This window comes from Theropithecus gelada, chromosome 16 (genome assembly GCF_003255815.1).
Source record: "Theropithecus gelada isolate Dixy chromosome 16, Tgel_1.0, whole genome shotgun sequence".
Lineage (NCBI taxonomy): Eukaryota > Metazoa > Chordata > Mammalia > Primates > Cercopithecidae > Theropithecus > Theropithecus gelada.
The window spans coordinates 32,312,279-32,335,258 of NC_037684.1; the positions used below are offsets into that span (position 1 = coordinate 32,312,279).

Below are 22,980 nucleotides of genomic sequence, written 5' to 3' on the forward strand. Positions count from 1 at the left end.
TATTTTCTCATCTGTAAAATGGGAATAATGATAATAGCTATCCTGGAGTCATTGAGAGGATTAAATGAATGACTATTTGTGAAGTGCTTTGCATAGTGCCTGGCGTTTGACATGTGTTAGCTATTCCTCCACCACAAAGAAGGCTCTGCTTGGTGCTAGGTATCTTTAACACATGGCACCTGCTAACCTTCCATGTTACCAAGAAAGCAGGCAAGCTATGCAGCTGCAATGTAATGGAATGTAATAACATTGTTTTCCTCTCACTTGATTCTTTTTCTTTCTTTTCTTTTTTTTTTTTTTTTTTTTTTTTTGAGACAGGGTCTCACTGTGTCACCCAGACTGGAGTACAGTGGCACAATCTCAGTTCACTGCAATCTCCTCCTCCCAGGCTCAAATGATTCTCTGGCCTTAGCCTCCTGAGTAGCTGGGATTACAAGCACATGTCACTACTGCCCGGCTAATTTTTGTATTTTTAGTAGAGATGGGGTTTCACCATGTTGGCCAGGATGGTCTTGAACTTCTGACCTCAAATGACCCACCCACCTCCTCACTTGATTCTTAAGGCATTCTGTTTATGGCAAGTGATACTGGCCTAGTTACAGACCTAATATGGATAAATTTTAAGTTTAAAAAGGTTAAAGAGGTTGAGTGAGGTGGCTCACACCTGTAATCCCAGCACCTTGGGAGGCAGAAGTGGGAGGACTGCTTGAGCTCAGGAGTTCGAGAACAGCCTGGGCAACATGGTGAAAACCCATCTCTTCAAAAAAAAGTATTTTTTTAATTAGCTGGGCATGGTGGTATGCATTTGTGGTCCCAGCTACTCGGGAGGCTGAGGCAGGAGGATCATTTGAACCTGGGAGGTGGGGGCTGCAGTAAGCTATGATTGTGCCACTGTACTCCAGCCTGGGCAACAGAGTGAGACCCTATCTCAAAAAACAAAATGAAAAATTCCATTTTATTTTATTTTTACCAGAGATGATATTTGATAAAGAAAAACTTTAACACTAAAAAAATTTAACACTATTAAAATACTTTAACACTAAAGTATTATAAGTTTTGAGGGGTGTTTTGAGGATATAATAGAATTCCTCAAGCTGGTACCCAGTGACTGGAGTTTGGCAAACCCTGGTAACCTCATGGTCATTCATGAGGATCTTCTTTGAGCTCAGCAAACAGGACAGACAAGGCCAGCACCACCCGCCCCCCGCCGTCCCACTGTCCCCCTTCTACTCTTTCCAGCTCCCTCCTTCCAGACCCCTGCCAAGCCCTGTGCTCAAAGCCACCTGCAGTCCCTTATTCTCGGGTCAGAATGCCAATCATCCAAGGCCCTGCAGACTCCCAAAGCCGCCCCTGGAACCTACCTTGGCAGCAGATTAAAGACAACCTGCCACATTTAGTCTCGGCCCCATGACCGATAGTGGGTTCAGTTCCTCCAGGGGCGGGGGAGCCTAGTGGCCCCGCCCCCTGACCCATGGCCTGACCCTCCTCAAACGCAACCACAGGAGACTCCTAGTCCCCTGTCCGGACCCCGCCCTACCAGGTCCAGCCCCGCCCAACGGCAAGTTAAGAGCCCCTCAGTGCCAGACGCTCCAGACAGACTGCCACTCTTGGGCGGGCAAGAGTTGGTTGTCGTCATGGCGACGGCGCTGATGGCCGCGGTTCTGCGGGCAGCTGCTGTGGCCCCGAGGCTGAGCGGCCGGGGAGGCACTGGGGGATCCCGGAGGCTGAGCTGTGGCGCACGGCGACGGGCGGCGAGGGGCACCAGCCCAGGGCGCCGGCTCAGCACCGCCTGGTCGCAGCCCCAGCCCCCGCCCGAGGAGTACGCGGGCGCGGAAGACGTCTCCCAGTCGCCTGTCCCCGAGGAGCCGTCGTGGGTGCCGAGTCCCACGCCCCTGGTGCCCCACGAGCCCCCTGAGCCTCCCTCGGGCCGCTCGCTGGTGCAGCGGGACATCCAGGCCTTCCTGAACCAGTGCGGGGCCAGCCCCGGGGAGGCGCGCCACTGGCTCACGCAGTTCCAAACCTGCCACCACTCCGCGGACAAGCCCTTCGCCGTCATCGAGGTGAGCGGAGCTCGCCGTGGGCCGTGACACAGCGAGGGGATGGGGTTGTGTGGCCACCTGTCTTCAGGCATGGTAGGATAGGCTGCGGGCTCTGCGCAGCGAAAGCGGGAAGGAGCCCGGCAGAGCCCAGACCAGCGCCGCCGGGAATGGGTGAGGCCATAAGCTCCTCCGGAAGCCTCGCGCCCAGCCCGAGTGAGGATCCTGGGGGGCCCCCACCCGCCAGGTGTGATGCTCTGAAGAAGGCCCCCAACAAGGGCGCAGTTAGGGGTTCAGAAGGACCTGGACAGAAGCCGCCTGCATTGCCCCTCCCCCAAAGGTGTCCCGGAGTCCAAGGTCGCAGGGAGAAGGGCGGGAGGTACCCCAGCGTGAGACAAGGGAGTGGCAAGACCCAACGGGGCAAAGGGCGGAGCAGGTGAGCACCAGTGGCAAGAAGTGGGTTCTGACAGCTTCTGGAAGCGTAGGGTCACCGAGCCGGCCCTGCAGGCCAGGCTGTGGGAGCCAGCGGCTCAGGGCCGTCTCACACTCCTTGAAAGCCCACTCCTCCGCAGGTGGACGAGGAGGTACTCAAGTGCCAGCAGGGCGTATCCAGTCTGGCCTTCGCCCTGGCCTTCTTGCAGCGCATGGACATGAAGCCGCTGGTGGTCCTGGGGCTGCCCGCCCCAACGGCGCCCTCGGGCTGTCTTTCCTTCTGGGAGGCCAAGGCGCAGCTGGCTGAGAGCTGCAAGGTGCTGGTGGACGCGCTTCGACACAACGCCGCCACTGCTGTGCCTTTTTTTGGCGGCGGGTCCGTGCTAGGCGCTGCCGAGCCGGCTCCCCATGCCAGGTTAGTGCCCGCCCTGCCCGCCCAGGCGTCCTCAGAGCGCGCTACTCCGCCCACCCTGCCCCGTCCAGCAGGCCTGGAGGGGGCCCTCTCGAGCACCACGTCTGGCCCACAGCTACGGCGGCATCGTCTCGGTGGAGACAGACCTGCTGCAGTGGTGCCTGGAGTCGGGCAGCATCCCCATCCTGTGCCCCATCGGGGAGACGGCCGCGCGCCGCTCCGTGCTTCTCGACTCCCTGGAGGTGACCGCGTCGCTGGCCAAGGCGCTGCGGCCCACCAAAATCATTTTCCTCAATAACACAGGCGGCCTGCGCGACAGCAGTCAGAAGGTGCGGCCCTTTCTTTCCCCATCGCCCACCCCGGCGATCTGGACCTTCTCTTGCGCCCCTCGCACTTCTCCCCGACGGGCCGCAGACTCACTAGCAAGCCGGGTGGGTAGAAAAGCCTAAGGGAGTATAGGGGCGGAGTTCGGCCCCGGGTGCCTAGATCTGCGCCCTCCCCAGCCAAGGACTCCCAGCGGAAGGATAAAGGGGTAAGAGAAAAGAGAAGTCCGTGGGAGCAGGGGCGCAGTCCGTGCTGGCCGTGGGCCAGGCTCACCCGCTGGCTCCGGACACAGGTCCTGAGTAACGTGAACCTGCCCGCCGACCTGGACCTGGTGAGCAACGCCGAGTGGGTGAGCACAAAAGAACGGCAGCAGATGCGGCTCATCGTGGACGTGCTCAGCCGCCTGCCCCACCACTCCTCAGCCGTCATCACCGCCGCTAGCACTCTGCTCACTGAGCTCTTCAGCAACAAGGGTGAGGGCGGCGGGCGGGCAGGGGACTGGGTCCCGGGAGTGAGCACTGGTCGGGGCTGGGTGTCTGCGGGCAGGAGGAGCGGCTTCTCCTCCTGTACAGGGACCGTAGAGGGGGCGGGGATTGTCACAGCATTGGCTCCTGCTGCTGCCACCGCCCAGGGGAGGTGAGAGAGGAGGAGACCCAGCTTACTGGAAGGGAACTCCAAAGGAATTAAGGGAATGGGCAGGACTGGCGGGGGCGGGGAGGAAGGGTCCGGTGGGTGGGGCCAGGAGGGGCGGGACCACGAGGGAGGGGTTCGACCATGAGAGATGGGCGGGGCTTAGGTGGGTGGGCCGGGTCAGCGGCGGGAGACAGACTTCAAGGAGAGAGGGAGGACTAAGGTAAGTGGGTAGGGCTCCAGGCGACAGGAGGAGCTTGGGGCACGATCTCTGCCTGAGAAAAGCATCTCCTTTAATGAAAATCACAGACAAATCTATGCAGACCACTGAAATCATTTCACTGTGGAGGTCTCCCAAAGACAGAAATTGTCCCACCAGCCTGTGTCCTACCTGCGGCCCCCACCAGGCTGCGCAAACGGCTCTCCAGCCAGACGAGCCCCTCCCCATCCTCCTCCAGGGTCCGGGACCCTGTTCAAGAACGCCGAGCGAATGCTACGGGTGCGCAGGCTGGACGAGCTGGACCAGGGCCGTCTAGTGGACCTGGTCAACGCCAGCTTCGGCAAGAAGCTCAGGGACGACTACCTGGCCTCGCTGCGCCCGCGGCTGCACTCCATCTACGTCTCCGAGGGGTGAGCCTGCGGACCCCAGAGGGCAGGGTCTGGAAGGCAGTCGGGCAGCTTCGGACCAAGGAGAGGTCCCAGCCTGCCGCTCTCCTGCTGCGCCAGGTACAACGCTGCCGCCATTCTGACCATGGAGCCCGTCCTGGGGGGCACCCCGTACCTGGACAAATTTGTGGTGAGCTCCAGCCGCCAGGGCCAAGGCTCCGGGCAGATGCTGTGGGAGTGCCTGAGGCGGGACCTGCAGACGCTTTTCTGGCGCTCCCGGGTCACCAACCCCATCAATCCCTGGTAGGTCCCGCCACTCCCAGCTCTGGGCTGGGCCCCTATTTCCCTCTCCTCTCCAGCCCTTGCGAACCATGCCAGGAAGGCTGGGCTTCCTCTTCGTCCACTGGTCTCCCTTTCACTACCTCCCAGGGGCAGACCTCACAGAAAGCCTGAGATTTCCCGAGTTACAGCCCGCTTAACACTCCTTTCCTGGAAGCATGTGACACCTCCTAACCCCCAGCAGCCCGCCTCTCACAGGGGCCTGAGGAATCCTAACCCTTCAGGGTCTATTGGAGGCTTGCGGTGCCTCCAGTGGAACAACCCTCCTCTCTCCTTCAGTAACTACCCCCTCACCCCTACACCCTGCTCTGTGAGCACTAGGAAGTGAGCAAGAACCCTCCTCTTTGCTGAGCAGCCAAGGCAGTGTGGAGAGCAAGGCACCCGCTCCCTTCCTGTGTGTGCCTAGCAAGGTACCTAACTTCTCTGAGCCTTAGCTGCTTCTCTGTGAGCTGAAAAATGCCAGGCTCAGGCCTCTGCTGTGAAGATAAAATGAGATAACACATAGCAGGACCTAGCTGGGTGCCCAGCATGCAGTAGGTCCTCAATCAATGTTCTTTGAAGACAACCAGTGAGTAATGAACACTGGCCTTGCCCTACAAACTTTCCTGCATCACCTCCCCACACCCAGGTACTTCAAACACAGTGATGGCAGCTTCTCCAACAAGCAGTGGATCTTCTTCTGGTTCGGCCTAGCTGATATCCGGGACTCCTATGAGTTGGTCAACCATGCCAAGGGACTTCCAGACTCCTTTCGCAAGCCAGCTTCTGACCCAGGCAGCTGACCTTCACCATGGACCCTCCAGGCCCTGGAATGGCCAGGGTGGACCAAAAGCCATGCCAGCTGGGGATGACCCCAGGCAGCCAGCCACAGGCTGGATGGGGCTTGTTGGCTGAGTGATCTGCAAAGGAGAAAGCTGCCCCAGCTCTGCCCAGAGGAGGCGCTGAAATGGGACAAGCACAGGAAAGAGGGGGGCCAGTCTAGGACCCCAGCTCGACTCGCTCCAAAGCCACAAGCAAATGGCCTTCAATTTTCAACCTGGGGATTAGGGGAGGGGAAGATGCCTTCCCGGGCTCTACTCAGGACTAACCCTAAGGGTGGGCCAGTTTCTGTGCCTCTGTGCTATGTTTTGAGGCTCCCTTACCCAAAATAACACCCCTGCCTGCGTGATATTGTACCATTCATTTTAATTCTTTTGGGTTTTGCAGTTTTTCAGGAGGCCTTGATTAAAATGCAAATACTTGTCTGAGAGTCAGCTCACACTTGAAAGAAAATTAGAAGTGACCCCGTGGGAGCAAGATTTTTTTTTTTAAGACAGGGTCTTGCCCTTTTACTAAGGCTGGAGTACGGTGGTGCAATCACAGCTCACTGCAGCCTCGACCTCCCAGGCTCAAGCAGTCCTCCCACGTCAGCCTCCTAAGTAGGCTGGTACCACAGGCACGCACTGCCACACCCGGCTTTTTTGTTGTTGTTGGAGATGAGGTCTCACTATGTTGCCAAGGCTGGTCTCAAACTCCTGGGCTCAAGCAATCCTCCCTCCTTGCTCTCCCAAAGTGCTAGGATTACAGGCTGGGAGTAAGATCTTGAGGGCTGGGAAATCAGAGGACTCTTGGAGGGAGTAGAGGACTTCTATGATGAATGCTGCCACCGTCTCCCTCCCAGAGGTTAGGAAGCATCTTCCCTTCCACAGACCAGGCCACAGTAGCACCTGCTCCCCTTCCCTGTGGGTGCCTCCACCCATAACTCCCTTTCTAGGCTGGGCTCACAGCCAGAACCAGACATCCGTGGCAGACCATTTACCTGCAAGAGCCCAGAGAAGTTAAAAGATGGCTTTGGTGGGCCGGGCGTGGTGGCTCACGCCTGTAATCCCAGCACTTTGGGAGGCTGAGGCAGGCGGATCACGAGGTCAGGAGATCAAGACCATCCTGGCTAATATGGTGAACCCCTGTCTCTACTGAAAATACAAAAAATTACCCGGGCATGGAGGCACACACCTGTAGTCCCAGCTACTCGGGAGGCTGAGGCAGAAGAATTGCTTGAACCCAGGAGGCAGAGGTTGCAGTGAGCTGAGATCATGCCACTGCACTCCAGCCTGGTGACAGAGAAAGACTCTATCCTCAAAAAAAAAAAAAAAGACTTTGGCTTAAAAGCTCAAACTTGGACCTTTTCCCCTAGGCCCTACTAGCAGTTGTGTCCAGTCTCTACAGGACTAGATGGGCAGAAATCCAAAGCCCAGGGGTTTCACTGGACATTTTTGAAGCTCCATGATGTACCAGGCACCAGACCAGCTACTGCTGGGGTGACTTTCTGGCAGACGCACATAGACCAGAAGGGAGAAGGTCGCCGGGTGCAGTGGCTCGCCCCTGTAATCCCAGCACTTTGGGAGGCCAAGGCGGGAGGATAATGAGGTCAGGAGTTTGAAACCAGCCTGGTCAATGTGGTGAAACCCTGTCTCTACTAAAAAATACAAAAATTCGCCAGGCATGGTGGCAGGCACCTATAATCCCAGCTACTTGGGAGACTGAGGCAGGAGAATCACTTGAACCCGAAAGGCGGAGGTTGCAGTAAGCCGAGATCATGCCACCACTGCACTCCAGCTTGGGTAACAGAGCGAGACTATGTGTCTCAAAAAAAAAAAAAAAAAACTGTAGTCCAAGCTACTCGGGAGGCTGAGGCAGGAGAATGGCATGAACCCGGGAGGCAGAGCTCGCAGTGAGCAGAGATTGCACCACTGCACTCCAGCCTGGGCGACAGAGCAAGACTCCATCTCAAAAACAAACAACAACAACAAAAAAAAGGGAGAAGGTCAACAGAGAGACCATCATGGCACAGTAGGGGCTGGAATAGGGTGGACTCTGTCTCCCCTCAGGAGATGGGTCACATTGAGTACATATCTGGACCTGGCCATTAGATAGACCTGACCTGGAATCCAGCTCTGTGGGCTGGATTTGCTCTGTGGCTTGACCAAAACTGCTTACCCTCTCTGAGCCTCCATTTCCTTCATGTGTAAAATGTAAAATATTCTACTTCACAGTGGACACTTCACAGTTCTCTCCCTCTAGCAGCTCTCACCAAAGATGTCTTCATAAGAATCAGCTCCAAATGGGGAGAAAAAGACAACCTACAACAAGAGGGATTGAGGTGAGGGATCGAAAGCATATAGTACAGTGAAGATTTTGAGATTCTTGAAAAAGAGAGCCATTGGGCACAGTGGCTCCCGCCTGTAGTCCCAGCACTTTGGGAGGCTGCGGCTGAGGCTGAAGAATCGATTGAGCCAAGGAGTTTGAAACCAGCCTGGACAACAAAAATTGATTGAGCCAAGGAGTCTGAAACCAGCCTGGACACCAAAGTGAGACTTCGTCTCTAAAAAACAAAGAAGTGAAAAATTTAAAAAAAAAAAAAAAAAAAAAAGAGAGAGCCAAAGAACTGTGGGAAATCTTGGAACAGGGGAAAGATCACAGGAGGCCCAGGTGGGGCTTAACCAGATCTGGTGTTTCAAGAAACCCAAGATCAATCCCAGCCAATGGCAAAGTGCCCTGTTGGGGAGAACAGAAAAGCAAAACCAAACGTCTATATAAAATGTTTATTTTTGGAGGACTGTGTGGTCTGGTGTTTGGCAGGGAACTCCACCCCCACCAGGCCAACCATGGAGCTAGAAACAGAGACAGCAGGAAGGGCAAAGCTGGTCACTGCCTGTTCCACCCCTGCACAGCCCAGAGCAGACCAGGGCCTGCTCCGCTCGCAAGGTGAGTGACAGAGAGCCGGTACTGTTTCTGCCCCTAACATGCCCTGAGGACCCATGTGACTTCTGTAGTGCGCAGCTCCTGTGCCCCTCCTGGGCCTGATCCACATGTGTCAACACACACTCACTCTCAGTCTCTGAACAGCACTGCAGAGCCTAACTGCATCTGCCAGGTTCAAATAGGAATTTTTCACATTTGCTCACTTCCAATTTCCATCTTCCTTCCCCTATCTCCCACTCTCAGTAGCCGCATCCCAGCCCTGCCATACTCCCTTCTCAGGGACAGGAGATCCAGGGGGCGGCTGGCCTCAGCTCTCCTAACAGGAAAAAAACCTGTACGGCATCAGTGCCAGGGCTCCTGCCCTCCCAAGCGCTAAGCCCAGAAATTTGGACAAATGAGCTGCCTCTTAACTGCAAAAAAACAATTTTAAAAAAGCAAAAGATCAAACGGACCAAAAAGCATAAATAAACAGCAACTGGGCCAGCGAGGAGGAAGGCAGGGTGACCCTCAGTGGCTCCCTGTGCCCATCTCAGCCTCTTGCCATAAAACTCAGCCATCAGTGGCCAGGATGACAGCAGTTCCGAAGATGCCCACACTCTCTCCAAGGAGCTTCATCTGGTTCCAGAACTCAACACGCCGTGTGTTGTGCCAGTAAGCAACATTGCCATCAATGAGCAGCATGACAGGGGGCAGCAGTACAGCCAGGATCTGGGCAGCGAGGGTCACGTAGTAGCCTGACAGAAAGGCCAGGGCCAGGACGCCATACAGCACGAAGAACAGCTGGATCATCAGCTCCCCTCCTGGGAGATGGTTCAGATACGCCAGCCGGTCCTCCTTGCTGTGCTGCAGTGAGTAGGCCTGGAGACATACCATCCTCTAAGACTCTCCAACAGGCTCAGAAGCCTGTCTGAGGAAAACCACCCCTGAGATGGCACCTGCAAATGAGACCCTGCAAATGGGGTTCTGACTTCCCTCTTGAACTGGGGAACCTCTGAAAGTAGGGCCTTTGTCTCCCCCTCAGACTATGGAGCCCAAGGAGGTTAGGGTCTATGTCTCCCCTCACCCTAGGGGCTATGAAGGAAGTGTATTTCCACAGTCAGACTGGAGCTCCCACCTCTGAATATGGGAGCTCACACAGAGAGCTGTACATGAGATATACTCAGTAATTAAGATGAGACCAAGTAGCTTGGGGCCTGTCCATGTCCCCATCCATCCTGGCCTCCTCTAGCACCAGGGAGAACCATAAGTGGCTACCCTGGAGCTCTCATCAGCTCTAGGAGGCAGAGTCCCAGCTGGGGCCTGACTCCCACCAAACCTCTCCTTTATCCCCTTCTAGTCCTTTGGGGGCTGGAGCCATGAGAGAATCACCTCATCTTGTTCTCCTGGCTCTCAGGGTTGGAATTTAATGGCCAGTCTACCTCATGGCAACACTGTTGGAGGAAGGGCTTCTCAACAGGCTTTTGGAGGGCCCTGAGGCCTAGAAGCTGGCCGGGACAATTCTCAGGGAGCCAGGCCGTCAGGAACTGCATACAAGGCCTCGTTCTGTGTCTACCTTCCTGGGGTTCTGCCGTGCCTGGACTCACAGTTCACTCCTAGCCAGGCACCTCCAACCAACAGTCCCCAACATACCACACAGATGAGGTAGATACCCAGGAACACCTGGCCGGTGGACTGCAGAGAGCGGCTGCGAGGTTTCCGACGGTACAGCTCCCCAGCACCGCTGGCCAACACAAGAAAGCCGCCGATGATGGCAACTGTGCGCGAGTACATACGGACCTAGGCCGGGGCAAGGGGACTCCAGTCAAGAACTGCAGCGGCCACATCTCTCCTGGCTTCCCAGAGTGTAGAACCACCCATCTCTACACATCCCATTCCATCTAATGAACCCTCTTACATTTCCAAGCTTGGTGGGCAGATGCAACAGACAGATCACTCTTTTTATATATATATATAGAAGTAGAAACTGAGGTCCAGAGGGTCAAGAAAACTGTCAGGTCTGGCCGGGCATGGTGGCTCCCGCCTATAATCCCAGCACTTTGGGTGGCCGAGGCAGGTGGATCACCCTAAGGTCAGAAGTTTGAGACCAGCCTGGCCAACATGAGGAAACCCTGTCTCTACTAAAAATACAAAAATTAGTTGGGTGTGGTGAAGGGCACCTGTAGTCCCAGCTACTTGGAAGACTGAGGCAGGAGAATCGCTTGAACCTGCGAGGCAGAGGTTGCAGTGAGCCAAAATCGTGCCACTGCACTCCAGCCTGGGCTACGGAGCGAGACTCCGTCTCAAAAAACAACAACAAAAAAGAAAACTGGCAGGTCTTACCTGCCAGTAAGTGGCAGAACCCAAACACAATGTGTTTCTCCCTTCCTCACTCTCAGATCTGTAGACTCTAATCTTGGTGTTCTTTATTCTACATGGCATGGGATCTATCCCACAAAAACATTGATCTTACTGCCCTGTAGCTGTTCACACATCTGCCTCCCCTAAGGGTCTGACAGTCTCTTCCTCAAGGACAGTGCCTTTGTCCAACCTTATTTCCAAGCCTGCAGGGCCTGGCACAGGTTCTGGCTTAAATGCTATACTAAGAGTAATTACATTTTCATAAAATTATTTTATGAAAACTAGGTACTCTCCAAGGTCCTTTGGACCCCATGAGTCTGAAATTACTAAACTAACAGTTTAAAAGATTCTGGGAACCAGGTGACTGGGGTTCTGGTCCCACCGGTATCCTAACTGTGGTGTGGCTTTGGGAAAGTCTGGTTCCCATCTCAGGACCTCAGTTTCCACACTTTGAAGAGGAAGTTTGTGTGGTCTCTAAGATCCATTTCTGCGCTCTGTAATCTCCATAAGCCTAGGGGTTCGAACCTCCCAGGCTTCACACTGTGCACCTGGCCAGCACCATTCATCTCCCATCAACAGCCCTGGGCATTGGCCTCTGATTCCCTGTCACCCAGAGGGACGCCCCTTTTGGGGTCGAGGCGCTCACCTTCAGCCATTCCCCGTAGTGGACGTAGCCCCCGATGTAGGCGGCGTAGGTGCTAATGGCCAATTGGAGTGCGGCCCCCAGCGCGAACCAGCGCCGCTTCACGCCAAAAGACATGAAACTAGCGCACAGCACTGCCGCCCCCATGTCGAAATACAGGTAAGGCACTGGGATGTCGGGCTTCCTGCGACCGGGAGTGGGGAAGCAACGAGGACAGAATGAAGGGGTGGGGGAAGAAATTTGAGACCCCTTGAATTCCCACAGGCTCCACTGCTCCCCCAAACCAGACTCCCCTCCCATGGGCAGGACTGCCCTACCAGATTTGGCCCGACACGCAGACCAGAACCCCTCCCAGGGAGGTCCCAGTTCGTCCCAGTTCGTCCCAGTTCCTCCCAATCCAAGGGTCCGGACTTCTAGCCCCCAATTTCTTTCCCACATCACTGCCCCCTGCCGCGTTTAGCGGCTGCGTAGGCCTGCTCACCGGCGTGCCTCAGCCCTCTCAGCGTAGAGCATGAGCTGGCTGAAGCAGCCCCAAAAGGGGCAGCGTGTGAGCAGCACCGAACCCAACTGCATGATCAGCTGCAACATCCACCGTCTCGAACCTATCTTCGACGCCATCTTGGGAAAGGGCAGTCCGCTGCGGCCTCACCCCAGTCAGAGAGGCCAGCGCGGGGATGGGACACGCAGCTTCCGGGTTAAGCGCTTTTTCTTTTTTTTTCCTCCCGGAAACAACGATATCGCTCTGTAGTTCCGGACCTAAGGTGATCTAGTTGCGAAGTCCAACATTTTCGTCTGCTGATGGAGCCTTCAGGGTCCATCTTTGTCCCTGCAAAATTGAAAACTAGGAACAGTGGGCTCAAGAAAGCAGAAGTCTTGGACCGTAGTTTGATGTATTAAAGCAAACTGGTCTTTGACTGCAGTCCGATCAGGGCACTAACCCTAATTCCAACCCGGTGTGATTTTGGGCACATCACCTAAACTTTATGAGACGCATCATGAAATGGGGATAATGACACCTACCTCAGAGTTGAACTTCTTTCTTTGTTTTGTTTTGTTTTTGAGACGGAGTCTCTGTCGCCTAGGCTGGAGTGCAATGGTGCGATCCCGGCTCACTGTAATCTCCGCATCCCGGGTTCAAGCGATTCTCCTGCCTCAGCCTCCCGAGTAGCTGGGACTACTCGGCGCGTGCCACCACGCCCCGGCCAATTTTTTGTAGTTTTAGTAGAGATGGAGTTTCACCGTGTTAGCCAGGATGGTCTCAATTTCCTGACCTCGTGATCCGCCCCCCTCGGGGGCGGGGATTACAAAGTGCTGGGATTTCAGGCGTGAGCCAGTGCGCTGGCCCAGAGTTGTGAACTTTAAATGTGACAAGGTCGGTCCTAGTACATGGTAGCGGTTCAATAAATGGTACACATAACGCACCAGAGGAAATCCCCGTTTCTGTTAAGTGCAAAGTAGGGTGTCCTCCTGGCTCAAAGTCACCTCTTTGGGTTTTGCCTTTTGCCTGTCGCCTGAGAGAAAAGGGAGATCTGAACATCTGGGACATCTCAAGTCAGTCCATTTCTCCAGCTGCCATGCTCCCACTGTAGGCCAAATTGTCATATTTTGTCAGTTTAATTGCAGTGGACATCCAGGTGGTCTCTGCATTCCCCTTCAGTGTGTTCTCAGCCCCTTCTCCCACCCCCTACCCGTTTATATGTTCTCATAACATCAGCTACCCTCCTTTGAATCACTTGGCACGGTGACAATTATACATATATATATATGCTTTTTTCCATTTTTGAGACAGGGTCTCACTCTGTCACCCAGGCTGGAATGCAGTGGTGCGATCTTGGCTCACTACAGCCTACACCTCCCAGGTTCAAGCGATTCTCCTGCCTCAGCCTCCCAAGTAGCTGGGATTACTGGCACCCGCCACCACACCTGGCTAATTTTTATTTTTAGTGGAGACAGGGTTTCACCATGTTGACCAGGCTGGTCTCGAACTCCTAACCTCAAGCGATCCATCCGCCTCATCCTCCCAAAGTGCTGGGGTTATAGGCGTGAGCCACTGCACCCAGCCAATGTATTTGTGATTCTTTTATTGACAATATTCCCCCACTAGATTGCGAGCTCCATAAGGACAAACACAGTGCCTGGGTTTCTGTTTACTATTTACAGATGCTCCTTGACTTGTGATAGAGTTATATCCTGATAAACCCATCATAGGTTGAAAATACTGTAAGTTGAAAATGTGTGGGCCGGGCGCGGTGGCTCAAGCCTGTAATCCCAGCACTTTGGGAGGCCGAGACGGGTGGATCACGAGGTCAGGAGATCGAGACCATCCTGGCTAACACGGTGAAACCCCGTCTCTACTAAGAAATACAAAAAAATAGCCGGGCGAGGTGGCGGGCACCTGTAGCCCCAGCTACTCGGGAGGCTGAGGCCGGAGAATGGCGTGAACCCGGGAGGCGGAGCTTGCAGTGAGCTGAGAGGAGGCCACTGCACTCCAGCCTGGGCGACAGAGCGAGACCCCGTCTCAAAAAAAAAAAAAAAAAAAAAAAAGAAAATGTGTGGCTGACTGGAAGCTGTGGCTCACTGACACTGCCCAGCATTGCAAGAGAAATACAGTTTCCACTGAATGCAGATCTGCTTTCGCACCAATGTAAAGTTGAAAACTCCAATGCTGGGAACCATCTGTACATCCTCAGGGTCTAGTATACAGGATGCCCTCAGGAAATATGTGCTGTACAGATAAATGAAAAGGTGTTGGGCTGGGCACAGTGGTTCACGCCTGTGATCCCAGCACTTTAAGAGGCCGAGGCAGGTGGATCACAAGGTCAGGAGTTCAAGACCAGCCTGGCCAAGATAGTGAAACCCTGTCTCTACTAAAAATACAAAAATTAGCCAGACGTGATGGCTGTAATCCCAGCTACTACGGGCGCCTGTAGTCCCAGCTACTCAGTAGGCTGAGGCAGGAGAATGGTGTGAATCCGGGCTGCAGAGCTTGCAGTGAGCTGAGATAGCGCCACTGCACTCAAGCCTGGGCAATAGATCGAAACTCTGTCTCAAAAAAAAAAAAAAATTGCCACCAGGTAGGGTGTGTTGGCTCACGCCTATTATCCCAGCACTTTGGGAGACCTAGGGGAGGGTGGATCACCTAAGGTCACGAGTTTGAGACCAGCGTGGCCAACATGGTGAAAACCCATCTCTACTAAAGATACAAAAAAATTAGGACGGGCGCGGTGGCTTACGCCTATAATCCCAGCACTTTGGGAGGTGAGGATCACGAGGTCAGGAGATCGAGACCATCCTGGCTAACATGGTGAAACCCCATCTGTACTAAAAATACAAAAAAATTAGCCGGGCTTGGTGGCAGGTGCCTGTAGTCCCAGCTACTTGGGAGGCTGAGGCAGGTGAATAGGCAGGGAGGCGGAACTTGCAGTGAGCCAAGATCGTGCCACTGCACTCCAGCCTGGGCGACAGAGCGAGACTCATCTAAAAAAAAAAAAGCCAGGTGCGGTGGCGCATGCCTGTAATCCCAGCTACTCAGGAGGCTGAGGCAGGAGAATCGCTTGAACCCAGGAGGCAGAGGTTGCAGTGAGCCGAGATTGTGCTACTGCATTCCAGCCTGGGCAACAAGGTGAGACTCCATCAAAAAAAAAAAAAAAAAAAGCTAGGCATGGTGGGAGGCACGTGTAATCCCAGCTACTTGGGAGGCTGAGAGGCAGGAGAATTGATTGAATCCAGGAGGCGGAGGTTGGAGTGAGCCAAATTCGCGCCATTCCACTCCATTCTGGGCGACAAGAGTGAAACTCTGTCTCAAAAAAAAAAAAGAAATCCCCAACCAGCCAGTGAAAGGTGGACAATAAAACCTCTTTTCACATTTCATTTTAAATCAGTCACTAGGGTCGGGCATGGTGGCTCACACCTATAATCCCAGAACTTCGGGAGGCAGAGGCACGGGTGGATCACTTGAGGCCAGGAGTTCGAGACAAGCCTGGCCAACATGGCAAAACCCCATCTCTACTAAAAATTAGCTCGGCGTGGTGGCGGGAGCCTGTGATCCCAGCTATTCAGGAGGCTGAGAGGAGGATCGCTTGAGCCCGGGAGAAGGTGGTTGCAGTGAGTCGAGTTCGTACCACTGCACTCCAGCCTGGATGACAGAGCAAGACTCTGTCTCATAAATAAACACAGTCACTAGGATAAGGTCTGGGTAAATCAGAAAGACCATGAGAAGCCAAGCACGGTGGCTCGCATTTGTAATCCAGCTACTCACGAGGCTGAGGCAAGAGGACTCCTCAAGGAATTTGAGGCTGCAGTGAGCTATGAGTGCACTATTGCACTCCACCCTGGGTGACAAAGCAAGACCCCATCTCTAAAAAGTAAAAGAACACGAGAGAGGAATACATACATGCAAAGAGCTAGGGAATGAGATTGTATACTTGTATGTTGGAGGGTGGGGAGGTCTCTAGGCAAGGGGAATGAGAAAAAGTCTGAGTTAAAGGTAATTTTGTCTGTCTCTGCCCACCAGTGACAACCATACAAAACAAATTTCCTTTACCACAATACAGGCACATAGTACAGAATCAACTTTCTAATTGGTTTTATTCTTCCAGTCTCCTCACCTCTCCGTGTTTCAGATGGCCGAGGTGTACAGCCCTAAAGTGTTGAGGAGGACCAGTACAGGATTGTGTACAACATGTCCATAAAATAGTCCTAGGAGTCTGCCTGGGTTGTCCCTATAGGCACAACGCCCCACCCTCCCATCATAACCTTAGCAAGCAGTTTCCAATCAAGTCTCCAGCAGCAGTGGCCAGGGATTTGTGTGAGGGGGAGGGGAAGATTGGATTGAGGAAGCTTGCCTTGTTACCCAGTGCGCCCCTTCTCTGGGCTGAAGTCCCTCTCTACATTTTCCTGCTCTTTCCTTTTCCCAGAGGGATACTGAGAAGGGAAGGACCTGGGGCCAAATCCTCATTTCTAGGGCTGGGACAGATGCTGGCATCCTATCAGGCCAGAAGAGGGGGATGGGTGGGTGGCCTGGCCCCTGAGAAATGAACACAGCCATTTGTCCCTGTGGTCCCCCCACCCTCAGTTACTCCTACCCCTGCCTGGTGTTCTGTGCGGGAGACACACGTGGGGAGAAGAAAAGGCACACATACAATACCTTTAAGGGTAAAGAAGCTTTATCCCACATAAATGTCAATGCAGATATAGTAAGCAAATGATATAATAAGCAAGTTGTAGTGGGAAGGGGAGAAGGGAAAACAGATATATATATAGTTACACTCACCAGACTATGGAGGATTCGCTACCAGACTGGGAAGTGAATGGCCTCGAGTCGGCCACTCATCCGTGCACAGACGAGGAGAGGTCTCATGAAGCTTCAGCACAGTCTAGGACCCTAGCTCTTTTGTAATGAGTTGTTTGGCATGAGGTCCAGGCACGAGGGCCCTTTGTGACCAGGCTCAAGGAACATAAAAAGATCAACTTGTTTTTGTGATTGTCTTGTTTTTCAATAACTGACATATCGGAATAGATTGAAATAGAGATTTCTCCGAAACAGCGCTGGATGAATGCCTCGAGGAGCTCACACAACCCGTTCCGGGACTTGGTGACCATTGTTTGTGTCCATGTTCAACTGAGTTCAAATTTAATATTTAACTTTTCCTCCACATTCGGCCTCAATTTGATACTCAATTATAGGAAAATACTCCTAGGGATACATAGGGAAGGCACAGTTGATATAGATTACAGATACAGGGTAAGCACAGGAGAATGAAAAGCATAATTAGCCAGGCGCAGTGGCTTACGCCTGTAATCCCAGCACTTTGGGAGACCGAGGTGGGCAGATCACAACGTCAGGAGATCAAGACCATCCTGGCTAACACGGCAAAACCCCATCTCACTAAAAGTACAAAAAATTAGCTGGGTGTGGTGGTATGCGCCTGTAGTCCCAGCTACTTAGGAAGCTGAGGCAGGAGAATGGCGTAAATCTCGGAGGCAGAGGTTGCAGTGAGCCAAGATCATGCCACTGCACTCCAGCCTGGGTGGCAGAGCGAGATCCCATCTCAAAAAAAAAAAAAAGCATAATAAATAAAAACCACACCCCCCATGGCTTTGCAAGGAGAGTCATATTTTGAGAATTTCAGGGATGTACACATAACATTCAGTATGTGGTAAGGGGCAAACCTTTCTTTGGGCTGCAGTAAGCAAACCTGATGCCATTTGACTTTGCAACATGACAGTACACAGCTGAGCACATTTATCTGCTAACAACATAAGTTCCATGCTACTATCATTAAGAGCTTTTTCTACATGTAAGCTGAATATTTTAATTTGTTGCTGAAGCAGGGTTGTACCGGCGGCAGGGGAGAATACTGTGATAGGGTACCGTCACCACAGAGTCCGGCGCATTCGTAACCAGCAATGTTTGTAAGCATCTAGATTACTGGGGAGGGGAATATTATCCCGGATGGTGAATGGAATTAATGACCACCCACAAGTGTGTTTCCCCATCCAATGTGGGGGCAGGTATCACCACCCGTAGGATTCACATACCCAGAGGGCCCCCCAGGGAACAGGAAGAGTTCTACTATAATTGTATCGCTGTAATGTGTAATTTAAGTAACAAAGGTGCTGTGTTTTGTTTGGGCTTGGGCAAAAATGGACTGTTTGGTTAAAAGAAGTCCAGGTTGGATTACAAGTGTTATCCCGGGCCGGGCGTGGTGGCTCATGCCTACAATCCTAGCACTTTGGGAGGCCGAGGCCGGCGGATCACCTGAGTTCAGGAGTTTGACACCAGCCTGGGCAACACGGTGAAACCCCGTCTGTACTGAAAATACAAAAAGTTAGCTGGGCGTGGCGGTGTGTGCCTATAGTCCCAGCTACTTGGGAGGCTGAGGCAGGAGAATCACTTGAACCCAGGAGGCGGAGGTTGCACTGAGCCAAGATCGTGCCACCTCACTACAGCGTGGGCGGCAGAGAGAGGCTTCGGCTCAAAAAAGCAAAACAAAACAAAACAAAACCAAGTGTTACCCCACTCCCATTGGTATTGGCATATCCATTCAGAAATGTTAGCAGGGACAATCCTCCAAGGTAGCCCATTCCCAGCAGCCTCTGGCAACCCGACACATAGCCAGCACTGACTGCAGTTGGCTTCTGTTGCGGCAGTGGCTACCCAGTTGATGAACTCATTCTCAGCCTCAGCCATGGTGACCCAGGTGCTGATTACTAGCAGACAGGCTATTCTCTGTAATAACAAAAATGGAGGGGAACATGATATGGTTTTTCATCTTTAGGAAATTGTACTATGCCTTCATATTCGGCTCCAATAGCTACAAGGTCACCAGTCTTAGGGGCAGGATCTGATGGACATTGTACCCATATTTTGGCTCCAGGATTTAAGTTGCCCACTCTGGTGGACCTGAAGTCTCCGTTCTATATGTTGTTTCTGTTGGGGCAGAAATTTCTTCGGGGGTTAATTGTTGACAAGGTACCACTAACAATTGAGCAACCCGCATCTGCGGTTTTATAGCAAAAGAATCTGGAGTGGTATTGTATAAAATGACCTTTAACTCTCCCCAGTAATCACTATCAATTATACCACCATACATTACTATGCCTCTCATTGCAAGGCTTGACCATGCTGTAATCCATTCATCCGCATTCAAGTTTGCAGTTATGGTGGAAATTTTGGCCTATTGATCTGCCTGCTGATTGAATAGTCTGTCAAGAGAAAGCAGAGACGCATGAGCACCAACATGGCAAACAGTGATAATGGTAGTGTGCTCCAGGATTCAGGTATCTTCACAGTATTGTTTTCCCCAAACCTCTTTATTCCCAATTAACCATTTGTTTCGTTGCCATTGGGGCATCCTAGTAGTGAGACTGTTTGCTACTGACCAAAAGTTGGTATACAAGTGACAAATCCCTCTGGCCTCCTCCTGAAGAGCTTCGAGGATGGCTACCAATTCAGCCAGCTGGCTGCTCCCAGCAGAGCTTCCTTCATCAGAACCGGTGAGTTTTGGGAAAACTCATGACCCAAGTCATAATCATAAAGACATCATGGTTGAAGCAGAGGTGCTCCGTTTCCAGCAAAGCCTAACAGCAAGCTAACAATTGCCTCTTGAAAGGGGTATAAGCTTTGCTGGCCTCTGGCAGCTTCCGGGTCCAAAACTCCAAAGATACCATCTTCCCATCTTGTTTCTGCCTAAGGCTCCAATTAGCATGTTGATTTAGGACAGTTACTTGCAGTTCTACTGGGCCATCCCGTATGGGCCATAGATCTAGTGCCAGTTTCACTGCTTGTTTAGCTTGTTCTAAAGCCATGGTCTCTTTCTCTCCCCAGTGAAAGTCATAGCGTTTTCTAAGGACTGCATGCAGAGGTTGTAAAATGTTACCCAAATGGGGAATATGACGTTTCCAGAATCCAAACAAGCCAATTTCTGGGCTTCCTTTTTAGTAGTAGGGGTTGCAAATTCTAGTATTCTAGCCTTAGCCTTTGGTAAAATTGATTATTTCCCTTATTCCATAGGATGCCAAGGAATTTTACAGTTTGTGCAGGTCCTTGAATTTTACTAGGATTAATTTTCCATCCTTGAGATAGGAGCTGGGTTTTTACCTGCTCCAAACCCTGGCTGACTGCTTCAGTTTTACACTGACTGGGCCACTCAGACAGTTGCTTTTTTCATCAATAGGCTGATAGCTTTGAGCCTGATCAGTCAAGACATAGGCCTGGCATTGGGCCAAGACCAGTCTGGAAGTCAGATTAGCATTTTCCTTTTCCAGCTTACATTTCTCCTGTAGCAGCTAGTCCCTATCTTGGCACATTAACTTATAAGCAGTAAGCAAGCACCATCCACGCAGGGAAATTCCCTCAGCATCCCTTTTACCAACTGGGATTCCCTGAAGCACTTCACGCACAAAGGTTTAAATTGCACTAATTTAGATTCCCAATTTTCACAAAGGCCAATTCCCTTGGACAACTCAATGGCCACAGGGAAGAACTGGGGGAGTTCCCATCCCTGGATATGGGAAGTCTCTGAGCTCCCAGCCCGGTCCTTGCGGTTTCTTTCAGATTCTGTTCATGACACCAAAAATATTCCGTGTGAGAGATGCACGAGGGGAGAAGAAAAGGCACACACACACAATACCTTTAAGGGTAAACTAGCTTTATCCGACGTAAATGGCAATGCAGATATAATCAGCGAATGATATAAGCAAATTAATATAATAAGCAAATGATACAATAAGCAAATTGCAGTGGGAAGGGGAGAAGGGAAAAGAGATACATACATTTACACTCACCAGACTACGGAGGATTCACCACCAGTCTGGGAAGCAACGGCCTGGGCTCCAGAGTCAGCCACTCGTCCGTGCACAGACGAGGAGAGGTCTCATGAAGATTCGGCACAGTCTGGGACCCTCGCTCTTTTTGTAACGAGTTGTTTGGCATGAGCTCCAGTCACGAGGGCCCTTTGTGACCAGGCTCAAGGAACACAAAAAGGTCAACTCGTTTTTGCGAGTGTCTATTGTTTTTCAATAACTAACATATAGGAATAGATTGAAATAGAGATTTCTCCGAAACAGTGCTGGATGAATGCCTCAAGGGGCTCACACAGCCCATTCCGTAACCATTGTTTGTGTCCATGTTCAACTGAGTTCAAATTTAATATTTAACTTTTCCTCAGACAACTGAGGAAAAGTGTTTCCTCAACTTTTCCACAGACAATTGAGCTCCACAGACTTCTAAGGAACTTCCCTTTTCCTCTTTCACACCTTCCTCTGCTCTCCCTCCTCCAGCTGCCTTGACCTTGCTCTGCAGCACCCCTCACCTCTCCAGAAAGCTCCCCAGCTCCCCGGCTTCTTCCGGGCCCTGCCTGCGCTTGCGCTCAGCCATCAACACAGCCACAGCCACCGCCACCGTGAGCAGCACAGCGCCCGTGATGCCCAGCACAGTGGCAGTCTCAGCCAGGCAAAGCTGGGCCTCCACACCACTCAGCACTGCTCCTGACAGCCTTTCAGGCCCAGCGCAGGTCAGGTTGCCCAGGTCTACCACACGCAAGTGCCGCAGGTGACCCAGCTTTCCGAAGGCTCGCTGCAGGTCACAGTCACATGTCCAGGGGTTATCGGCCAACAGCAGCCGCATGCCTGCTGTCCGGATGCCTGCCACTGCCTTGAACTCCAGGTGCTGCAGTCGGTTCCCCACGAGGGAGAGAAGGCCCAGTGCCCCTAAGGTTGCAAACGCCTTGGCCTCCAGCTCACTGATGTCATTCCCAGCTAGAGATAGGACTTCCAAGCCTGGCATAACCGCCAGGGCAGCACCCTCCACCCGTTGCAGCTGGTTCCCAGCCAGCAAGAGCCAGTGTAGGCGGAAGAGGCCCCCAAAGACCCCTGCAATCAGTTCAGCCAGCTGGTTGTGGCTCAGGTCGAGCTGCTCCAGGCTCCCCAGGCGCCACAGGCTGCTGGGGTCCAGGGAAGTGAGTAGGTTGTGAGAGAAGTCCAGGCGGAGCAGAGAGCCCAGGGTAGCTGAGAAGTCTGGGGGCAGATGGGCCAGCTGGTTGTGGCTGAGGTCCAGCTGCTCCAGGAAACTCAGGCCCCCTAGGGCCCCACCAGACAGATCCCGCAGGATATTGTGAGAAAGCAGCAACACCCGCAGTCCCCAAAGGCCCTGGAAGGTGCCAACCGGCAGATGGCTGAGATTATTGTGGCTCAGCTCCAGGAGCCGGACTCCATCAGGCAGCCTGGAAGGGAGACAGAGCAGGTGGAGGCCCCCACAGTCCACCACGCTGCCTGAGATAGGGCAGGTGCATGGTATTGGGCATGCTGCCGCCAGACTCGTGAGAAACACTGATGCCACCACTATGACTATAGCCATCGTGAGGGAGGTGTGGCCACACCCACCCCGTCCTTGCTCCATGAAGGGCTGGGATGAGGATGGCATCAAGCACTCATGGCTGCTGAGACCTTCAGGCCTCACTCCTCTGCCTGGGACCCTGGCAAGCACAATGATGCTAGGGGAGAAAAACACAAGTAGATGCCATTCAGGGGTCTCACCATTTGCTGGGTGCCCAAACATCGTCTCAAAGACACCCTGTCTCTATCTCCCATGATTTTAAGTGTTACCTAAGCTTCTGGCAAGAGTCCTCTTGGCCTGCGACCCCAGCATTCGGATCCTCCTCCCTTAACCACCTCTCATTCCTTCTTCCTGCTGGATGAGGAGCAATCAGGGAAGATGGCCTGTAATCCTCTGTACCTCCTTCCTCCCATCCCACACTGCAGCTCACTGACTTTCACCCCCACTCAGGCTGTTCTCTCCCTCTTACTTTCCCGAAGGAAGAGGAGCAGGATCATCAGTGGCACACGGCAGCTGCAGCAAAGCCACACCAACAGCCAGAGTCACGGTCAGGAGAGACTGCCTCCTCATAGTTACTACTGCTCTGCATGTTTAGAGAAGCTTATCTCGTAACTACAGCAATGATCCCTGAGAGTACAGGCTT

At 52.9% G+C, this 22,980-nt stretch overlaps 2 protein-coding genes and 1 pseudogene across 4 annotated transcripts; 1 reads left to right on the top strand and 2 right to left on the bottom strand.

Annotated features, from left to right (window-relative positions):
• The first annotated feature begins 1,522 nt into the window (after window positions 1–1,522).
• Window positions 1,523–6,028, top strand: NAGS (N-acetylglutamate synthase). Of its 2 annotated transcripts, none has more exons than XM_025362766.1 (7): window positions 1,523–2,060; window positions 2,609–2,883; window positions 2,996–3,209; window positions 3,497–3,677; window positions 4,293–4,464; window positions 4,537–4,743; window positions 5,408–6,028. In XM_025362766.1, the coding sequence occupies exons 1-7, from the start codon at window positions 1,635–1,637 to the stop codon at window positions 5,559–5,561; spliced, it is 1,629 nt and encodes a 542-aa protein (XP_025218551.1). In that variant the 5' UTR covers window positions 1,523–1,634; the 3' UTR covers window positions 5,562–6,028. The 2 variants fall into 2 exon arrangements, with proteins under 2 accessions (XP_025218551.1, XP_025218552.1); XM_025362767.1 differs by having other exon boundaries at window positions 4,561–4,743.
• Window positions 6,029–8,345: 2,317 nt separating this feature from the next.
• Window positions 8,346–20,901, bottom strand: TMEM101 (transmembrane protein 101). 2 transcript variants are annotated; one of them, XM_025362823.1, is made up of 5 exons: window positions 20,789–20,901; window positions 12,150–12,326; window positions 11,504–11,684; window positions 10,150–10,296; window positions 8,346–9,378 (listed from the first exon to the last, which is right to left on the bottom strand). In XM_025362823.1, the coding sequence occupies exons 3-5, from the start codon at window positions 11,645–11,647 to the stop codon at window positions 9,070–9,072; spliced, it is 600 nt and encodes a 199-aa protein (XP_025218608.1). In that variant the 5' UTR covers window positions 11,648–11,684; window positions 12,150–12,326; window positions 20,789–20,901; the 3' UTR covers window positions 8,346–9,069. The 2 variants fall into 2 exon arrangements, with proteins under 2 accessions (XP_025218608.1, XP_025218607.1); XM_025362822.1 differs by having other exon boundaries at window positions 11,982–12,326.
• A 1,877-nt stretch (window positions 20,902–22,778) lies between these two features.
• Window positions 22,779–22,980, bottom strand: LOC112610529 (annotated as a pseudogene).